This window comes from Thecamonas trahens, assembly GCF_000142905.1.
Source record: "Thecamonas trahens ATCC 50062 unplaced genomic scaffold supercont1.67, whole genome shotgun sequence".
NCBI lineage: Eukaryota > Apusomonadida > Apusomonadidae > Thecamonas > Thecamonas trahens.
Genome location: NW_013657613.1, coordinates 61,162 through 69,374, shown reverse-complemented (window position 1 = coordinate 69,374; position 8,213 = coordinate 61,162). Strand labels below are relative to the sequence as shown.

Sequence of the window (8,213 nt, the reverse complement as noted above, 5' to 3'; positions counted from 1 at the left end):
TGAAATAACTCTTCTCCACCCTCCCCGCCCCCTCCCCCCTTTGACGGAGCACCCCAGCCATGCCTTTCCCCTTGGCTGTGCTCGCAGGTCGTGCTCCGGTTGCGGCCATCCCAGATCGTGTCTTTGGCCCGTGCGTGACCTGGCGTAACCTGGTGTGACCTGGCCATTCGACCTTTGCCACTTTGGGTGGCCATTGGGCCCATTGGCGCCAATTCGGCCGTTCGGACAGGCGGTGAGGGAGGGCGGACAGTGCCGCGGGGAAGGGGGGGGGGGGGAGGGAGGGGTGGCGTATGCACACACCGCACGCATAGACAGAGAGAGCGGCAGGGAACGGGCCATACGTCGTGGGCGGGTAGTTGCCAGGCGCGTCGATGGACATAGTGTTGAGCGAGTCTGAGTCGGACGGCGACGGCGATGGGCTGGGCGCCGGGCTGGGTGACAGGACAGGCGACGGGCCGGGCGAGGGATCGGGTGGCATTGTCTGGGATCGGAGTGGTGCGATGGGCGGCAGAGTATGGGATGAGGGCGGAGCAGCAGATGGTGATGGCGATGGCCCCGACTCGGAGAGCTCCGGGCCGTCGCCACACACGTCGATCTTGGCCGGGCTGGCCGAGGTGGCACAGGCGCTGACGCCCGGACAGGCGGGGAGCAGGCTGGATGCGTCAGTTGATGCGGTCGGCGGGGCAGTGCGGGCGCTAGAGAATGCGCTGGAGCAGCTGGCGGCGGCCGCTCGGGGCGAGTCGGACGATGCTGTGGCTCTCCTCGGCGAGCATCTTGAGGTGCTAGCCGAGCATGCTGCGCTGGCGCGCCGCCTCAAGGTCGAGGCCGCACAGCGTGAAGAGGCCATGACTGCCCTGCAACAGCTGCTTGCTGAGTCACATGCCGATCGGGTCGACGCCATTGTCGAGGCTGACGAGCTGCGGAGTCTGCTTGACGAGCGCGCCGCTGCCGCGGCCGCCGAGGTCGGCCGGGTTACGGCGCCCGAGGCGGACAGGGGGCAAGCTTGATGACGAGCGATGAGGCGCTCGACGATCTAGCGAGCGACGAGCTCGACGCCATTGCGCCGCGGCTGGACCGAGTGCTGGGAGCGTACTTTGAGAGCGACGACGCGATGCGAGAGCGGCTGGCGGCGCTTGAGCGCCACATTGCTAGCGAGAAGGAGCGCTCGCAAAAGCTGGCCGCTGCGCTCGACAGCGCCCGGGTTGCCGGTGAAGAAGCTGTGCTTTCACGCGAAGAGCTGGTGGCCGAGCTCCGTGCTGCCGAGTCGGCTCGCGATGCAGCACTGGCACTGGCGCAGTCGGCTGCGCCTGCCGAGTCTGCTGCACCTTTGGCGGCCGACTTGCAAGCTCGCGACGAGGCCATCGCTGAGCTGCAGGCACACGTCGCTGAGCTGGAGTCTTGCTTGGCTAAGGAGCAAGCTGCGCGCAAGGCCGCTGAGGCCCTTGCTGCGCATGCCCAGACCGAGGCTGCAAGGCCATCCGACGAGTCGCTTCTGCTCGAGGCCGAACTCCGTGATCTCCGCGACAGAATGGCCGAGCTCGAGGCCATGGCTGTTGCTGCTAGTGCCGCTGCTGCCACCAGCGACTCGTCAACTACCTCGGACGAGGGCGAGCCATGCACGTCCTTGCCTATGGTGGCTGTTCCTGTTGTTGAGCCTGAACGCGTTCTGTCACTGGGGGCACCTGTGGCTGCTCCTGATGCATCTGAGAGTGGCGTACGGCTTGAAGCCCCCGAAACGGTGGCTGCTGGTGCCGAGAGCAAGAACAGGCTATCGCTGACCGGGGTCGACAGCGACTCGTCGCTCGGCGAGCTCGTGGCCATCGCTGGCAATGACTCGTCGAGCGCGGTCGCTGCTGATGCCAAGGAGGAGTCGTTAGTGGCAGAGAACAGCCCATCGCTGGCCGAGGCCGACAGCAACTCGTCGCTCGGCGAGCTCGTGGCCACCGCTGGCAATGACTCGTCGAGCGTGGTCGCTGCTGATGCCAAGGATGAGTCGTTAGTGGCAGAGAACAGCCCATCGCTGGCCGAGGCCGACAGCAACTCGTCGCTCGGCGAGCTTGTGGGCACCGCTGGCAATGACTACAACCGGGTGTCAAAGCCGCGTGCTGAAAAGGAGCTGGCAGACCTCCGCAAAAGCAATTTCGAGCAGGCACTTGCGCTTGCTGATGCCGCGGGCACGATTGGCGAGTTGGAACAGAAGCTGGAGTTTGCCGACGAGGAGCACAGCCGGGCACTCGACGCAGCAAAAGCTGCTGCTGCCGAACAGGTTGCAGCTGTAGGGTTGGAGCTCAAAGCGGCGCGGGAAAGGAATCTGGCGCTGGAGGAGCAAGCTGCAGCCCGCGACTTGCACGAGCAGCTGGAGCAGCGAGCTGCAGAGATCGAAGCACTGACGCGCGCTGCCGATGACATGCGCGCCGAGCTGGAGCGGGTCGAAACGGCCCGGCGCGATGATGTTGCAGCGCTCGAATCACAGCTTGTCTCGAGTCAGGCCAGCCATGACGCAGCAATCGCCCTCGTTCGTGAAGAGCTGTCAGCGGCAGCTGCGGCAGAGCAGCGTGCTCTGCGCGACAAAGTGCACACTCTCGAGCGTGACAATGCGCTCATGCAAACGGATCTGGCCACGTTGGAGCAGTTGGCCGCCGTGCGCGAAGCACCCACCGAGGTTCTGGAGGCTGAGGTTGCCGCTGCGCAGCGCCGGGTTGCTGATCTCGAGGCCATGCTTGAGCAGAGCCGCGAGACGGCAGCAGAGCGAGTGGCTGCGCTTAAGCAACGAGCGACCAAGGCCGAGGCAAGTCTTGCCGAGGCAACTGGCGAGTGCGATGCAGTCTGCGCCGACATGGCGCGCCTGAAAGCAAGACTGGAGGCGTCCGAGGCCGAGGAGGCCGCGATCCAGACCGAGCTTCTGGAGGCAATGAGCGAGGCGCGAGATGCGCGTGCGGCTGCGCGTGCTGCCAAGGCCGAGACCGCACGGATTCGCGAGGAGAGCGAGGCACAGATTGCGCGGGTAGAGCGCAAGTTGGCCGTGGCTGTGGCCAAGGCCGGTCCGGAGCCGCCACCCTCCATCGAGACAGGGACCCAGACCGAGGCCGAGGCAAGTGTTGAGACCGAGAACATGGTCGAGGAGGTAGCCGATCTCGTGCGTCAGCGGAACGAAGCGTACGAGCTCGAGGCAGCCCATCGCAGCATGCTGGCTGAGGCTGTCGATGAACTGCGCGAGGCCGAGCAAGAAATTGCTGCCAAAGACGCACAGATCGCCGAGCTGGCGGCCTCGGTGCGGACGAGCAAGCCTGCTGACACCACTGTCGATGAGCTGCTGGCCTCGCTCGACATGCTCTCGCCGAGCCCAGCGGAGCAAATGGCGCAAAAGGCGGCTCGGGCCAAGGACCGGGCTCGGGCCAAAGCCAAGGCCAAGGCCAAAGCCAAGGCCAAAGCCAAAGCCAAGGCCGAGCGGGCGATGGCACGGGCGCGCGAGCGGGCGCAGCGAGCGACGGCCAAAGCCAAGGCCAAAGCCAAGGCCAAAGCCAAGGCCGCGGCGATGACACCAGCTCCGATACGGCGGGCGATGTTGCCACCGGGACGTGTTGGCAAAGACTTTACCGTTCGGGTCTCGATGTCGTCGTCGCCGCCTGTCATGGTGTACAGCGGAACCGGTAACGAGCTCTCACCGCTGCGGCCGGTGCAGCCATCGTCGCTGAGCGAAACAACACGGTTTGTTGACGGATCACTTCATACGCCTGGACAAGTGGCTGTGCCGATGTGAGTGTGCTTTTAAAGGCGATGTGTCAGTGTGTGTGTGTGTGGGGGGGGGGGGGGGTGCGGTGACCGGCGGGGTTAGGATGATTCAATGCGCAAGCAGAGGACGCTGAAGACCACAGCTGGACTGGGCATCATCCAGCAAGGCATGGTCATGCTCGCGACTCGCGACATTGACGTCGACACTGCCGAGCTGTTCATGGACTATCGCTATATTCTGTCGCTTGACCATCCGGAGTGATACAAGCCGGTGCCCGGCTCGATGGCGGCCGAGCGGTGGGCGCAACAGTAGCAAGAATAGGCAGGGAGCATTGTCGTTTCATAGACGTGCAGAGGGTTAAGGAAGGGTGAGAGAGGAGGTAATCGTCCGATGCGCTCGGAGAATGGCACACCGCTTCTTGGGCTTGGACTTGATGGGCGACGACGAATTGCTCGAGATTTACGACGAGATCGCGGCCATCGAGCCGATCTCTCCTGTTGACGACGTTGACTACTTTACCTCTCATAGACTGTCGGACAGGCTCGAGCCATGCTCTGCGCCTCGCATCGCCACTATCCTCGACGACAACCGCGACATGCGCGTCGCGCTGTTTGATCTACTTCTCCCTGACAAGCCCCGCATCTACGATGATCGCTTCGTAGACACGTATTTGCTACGTACGTGGTCATCAGCATGGCGACGCCGCTTCGAACAAGAAAAGGCTGGCAATGGAGGCACGAGGCGACAAGCCTTGCAGGCGGGCGATCAGCAGGCGATCAGGCGGCGATCAGGCGGGTGATCAGGCGGGTGATCAGGCGGGTGATCAGGCGGCTCGCGAGACCCCGGGCACATACACACACACACACCACTCCTCTCTCGTTCATGGTTGAACAATGAGTGTGAGTTTGCTCCAAGACATGTAGGTGCTCTTGTGGCTGGGTGGGGGAGTGGTTGGGGGTGGGATGGGGGTGGATGGGGGAAGGCAAGGGGTGAGTGGGTACAGAAAAAGGTCGTAGTTGGCGCGAAGCACCGCGAGGAGACACTCACCGGCCAGGTCGCGGAAGGATGCATGCAGGGCAAGAAGGGGAGTTGAAACGGCCTACAAGAACTACCACTCTGCCCTGGCGGCGTACGACAGCTGCATGAGTGAGGGAAAGGGGAGAAGGCAGCAGAGGCCAAGGTGCGCATAGCCGAGGCCGAGATCCGGGTGGCCAAGGCCAAGGTCGGAGTGGCCGAGGCCAAGGTCGAAGTGGCCGAGGCCAAGGTCGACGAGGCCGAGACCAGGGTTGACGTGGCCGAGGCCAAGGTCGGGGTGGCCGAGGCCAAGGTCGGGGTGGCCGAGGCCAAGGTCGGGTGGCCGAGGCTAGGCACGAGGCAGTGATTGGCGCACGGCATGCTGGAGTCGCAACGGATGCCGACGTGGCCTCGGCCACGTCAGCCGTGATTGGCGCACGGCATGCTGGAGTCGCAACGGATGCCGACGTGGCCGAGGCCAAGGTCGGGGTGGCCGAGGCCAAGATCGGTGTGGCCGAGGCCAAGGTTGTCGTGCTCGAGGCCAAACTGCGCGAAGCGACTGGGGGTGGCCAAGGCCAAGGTTGTCGTGCTCGAGGCCAAGGTTGTCATGCTCGAGGCCAAACTGCGCCATGCCTCGCCGGCTAACGAGAAGCTCCACCCGCAGATCGGCATTATTCAGCCGCACGGGGCGGCCTCCAAGTCTAGGGCAAAGGGCTTTGCGTCACACCTATCGCCGGTCTCGGATCCGGCAGCACTCTACCCTCTGCTGGTGACCGGGCACCTGAAGATGGTTGGATGGCCGGAGCAGGAGAGCCAGTCACCTTCGGCAAGCAGTGGAGCTTTGTCCGTGGCCGATCTTGCCAGTGGGCCGGGAGACCTCGGCAGTGGCGCTGCTGCCTCTCCGCCCATTCGCCAGTTTGTCGAGCTCGACCACAACGTCGCCCTGGGAATGTTTAGCCGCGTTGGTAACCTGCAGGCTGCTATGCAAAAGGCTGTGCGTGACATCACCCAATCTCTCTGGCCTCTGGTCTTCACCTCCAGCTCTAGCCCGTGTGTCGGGCTTGATGCTGACCCAATGCAGACCTTCCATCTCGAACGCACTTTCCTCTCGGAGCTCACGTCGTCGCTGTACGTCTTTCTTGGCGACGAGATCTCGACTTCCTTTCCGAGTGACACGGAGCTGACCAAGCACACGGCCAGTGCTTTGGATTTTTGCTTGCAGAATCGAGCAGATCTCGACAAGGTCATTGCCAGCGCGACATCAGTCGAGCGCGCAACAACGCGTTTGGCCGCTATCACGTCGGAGCTGGCCCAGTCCGGATCGTCGTCGTCGCGTCCAGACTCAAACCGTCGGGCAACCGAGCTGCTTGCCGCGATGATCGAGGCGGAGAAAGAACTGACCAACCCGCAACTGGAGCAGATTCCGGTTCGGGTGACGAATGCGCGCGAGAGCCGCGAAGACTCGCATGATCCCAGTTCCTCGGACGCACGCAGTGCTGATGCTGTTGTGTTCAACCGAAGCCCATTGCGGACGTGGATGTGGGTCGAACACCCGGTACTCCGCAACGCGCAGCCGGACGTACTCTGGGGCCTCCACTCCCAGCAGGTCAAGCTCGGCTTTGGCATCTTTGAGCCCGGCAGTTCCTCCAAGGGGGGACAAGTCGAGGCGTACGCTTCTGCCTTGGGGCTGGCTGCTGCTGGCTACCCTGCTGTGATTTCGATCCTCTCACTCTCTGGGTCGTTTCCCACGCCGGAAAACTCCGGCGCCAACATCTCGCTGCAACTTGCAGCCCACCTTGTCGGCGAAAACCAGGTGCAGCATGTAGCTGTGGGCCTCCTCAAGACCGACTCGCTCACATCGTACGTGGACATTGTGGCCGGCTTTGCAGTTTCGATGTCCGAGGTAACCCAGATCATGGTCAAGCGCCTGGCGGACCCAAGCCTTGCGCCGCAGCAGTTTGGGCCCAACGTGGCGGTTGTCGCTGGATTTGTCTTCAAGTGGTTCCGCCCCTCCTCCCGCTGCTGGCCGAACCTGGATGCGTGGACGATTGTGTCGCCCGAGCTGCGGATGTGCTTGATGGTGGTCGACAAAGCGTTCACCGTTCTCCACGGACCCCACAACGAGACGGTCGAGGCGCTACCTGGTCATGTTGCTGTCGTTGTCACCAAGGCTGTGACCGATGTTGAGGTCGACGACACGGGCGTGACTACGGCCCACTTTGACGACGTGGCGGCCCGGCTGAAGAAGCTCCATGCCGCGGGCATTGTCCATGGCGACGTCCGCCGTAGCAACATTGTCTTTGGCAACAACGGCAAAGGTTACCTCATTGACTTTGACCTTGCGCGGCCGGTCGGAACCGTGTACCCGGCACGTCTCCGTGTGGTGCGCGACGGGTCACGCGCGCCTGGTTGTGTCAACTCAACAGCCATCATGGCGGTTGCGCACGACGTATTTGCGTTGGGTGGCGTGATGGAGCTGTACCAAGCCGTCGACAATGGCAGACAGAGCGAGTGGATCGCTCTCGTCGAATCGTTGAAAGCGGAGGAGCACGGGGCCGCGGTCGGCAAGCTACCGAGCGAGTGGCCGAACCCGCCGTTCCTGCTGCAGCGCACCAGGTCCGCCCGCAGCAAGTCGTGGTCACGCGGAACTGGGTCGCCGTAAACATGCATCACAACTTAGTTGTAGAACATCTCAAAGTTGAACACATCGGGGATCTCGTAGTCGGCGAGTATGATGTGATCTTTGTACACTCGATCAGCCTTCTGCAGGCGGATGCACATCGGCTGCGGGCCCGTTTGTGACGCAATCACCAGCTTGAGCTCGCCGACCGTGTCGCCAAGAGCACTGCCAGCTTGGTCCCGAGCCAGTCATTGACAAACACCTCGAGTATGCGTATGTGTCTATGTGTTAAGATTTGTGTGTGCATAGGTGTGTGTGCCTATGGCGGTGGTTATGGCTATGGCCGTGGCCGTGGTCGTGGCTCGACGCTGTCGCTCACCCTGAGCCAGACTCTGGGACCGGTATCGCGGCCGGAATCGGAGCAGCCGTAGCTGCAGCTGGTACAGCAGGAGTGAGTTCTGCTGTGCCAGCCGGGCTCGCATCGGCAGCAGCGGGGGACGGAACCTTGGGCGCGGCGGCGGCTGAGAGGGTGGCGGCAAGGGCATCGTGGCCGGCGGCAGCAGCGACGGCGGCGGCGTCGAGCTCGCCGTCATCGCGGCCGATGGTGGTGGCAGCCGGATCGGCGTTGCGGGCAAGCAGTAGGTCGGCCATAGCGTCGTGGCCGACGTGGGCGGCAAGGAGCAGCGGAGTGAGGGTGTGGGCCCAGTCGTCGCCACGGGCGCGGGACTCGACATCAACCGCAACGTCGTCGAGTAGGTACTCGGCCATGGCCGGACGCTCGAACAGGACCGCGGCCGCCAGCGGCGCTGGCCCAGTAGCCGTGCCTCGGCCGGCTCCAACCCTGCA

The 8,213-nt window shown here is 63.6% G+C and overlaps 3 protein-coding genes across 4 annotated transcripts in view; 2 read left to right on the top strand and 1 right to left on the bottom strand.

Moving 5' to 3' along the window:
* Positions 1-371: 371 nt before the first annotated feature.
* On the top strand, positions 372-3,994 carry AMSG_10970 (the record flags this gene model as incomplete). 2 transcript variants are annotated; one of them, XM_013897594.1, is made up of 3 exons in its annotated part: positions 372-962; positions 995-3,712; positions 3,836-3,994. In XM_013897594.1, the coding sequence occupies 3 exons, from the start codon at positions 372-374 to the stop codon at positions 3,992-3,994; spliced, it is 3,468 nt and encodes a 1,155-aa protein (XP_013753048.1). The 2 variants fall into 2 exon arrangements, with proteins under 2 accessions (XP_013753048.1, XP_013753047.1); XM_013897593.1 differs by lacking the exon at positions 3,836-3,994 and having other exon boundaries at positions 995-3,424; positions 3,515-3,786.
* Positions 3,995-4,166: 172 nt separating this feature from the next.
* AMSG_10969 (uncharacterized protein) lies at positions 4,167-7,419 on the top strand (the record flags this gene model as incomplete). The annotated part of the gene is made up of 4 exons (XM_013897592.1): positions 4,167-4,391; positions 4,896-5,081; positions 5,108-5,272; positions 5,304-7,419. The coding sequence occupies 4 exons, from the start codon at positions 4,167-4,169 to the stop codon at positions 7,407-7,409; spliced, it is 2,682 nt and encodes an 893-aa protein (XP_013753046.1). The 3' UTR covers positions 7,410-7,419.
* AMSG_10968 (uncharacterized protein) overlaps positions 7,371-8,213 on the bottom strand; it is a gene marked incomplete at its 5' end in the record, with an annotated part of 1,083 nt that continues 240 nt past the window's right edge. Inside the window, 2 exons of the mRNA XM_013897591.1 lie at positions 7,371-7,592; positions 7,867-8,208. Of these exons, the coding sequence (XP_013753045.1) occupies positions 7,424-7,592; positions 7,867-8,208 (511 nt within the window). The 3' untranslated portion in view covers positions 7,371-7,423. The remainder of the gene's footprint in view (positions 7,593-7,866; positions 8,209-8,213) is intronic.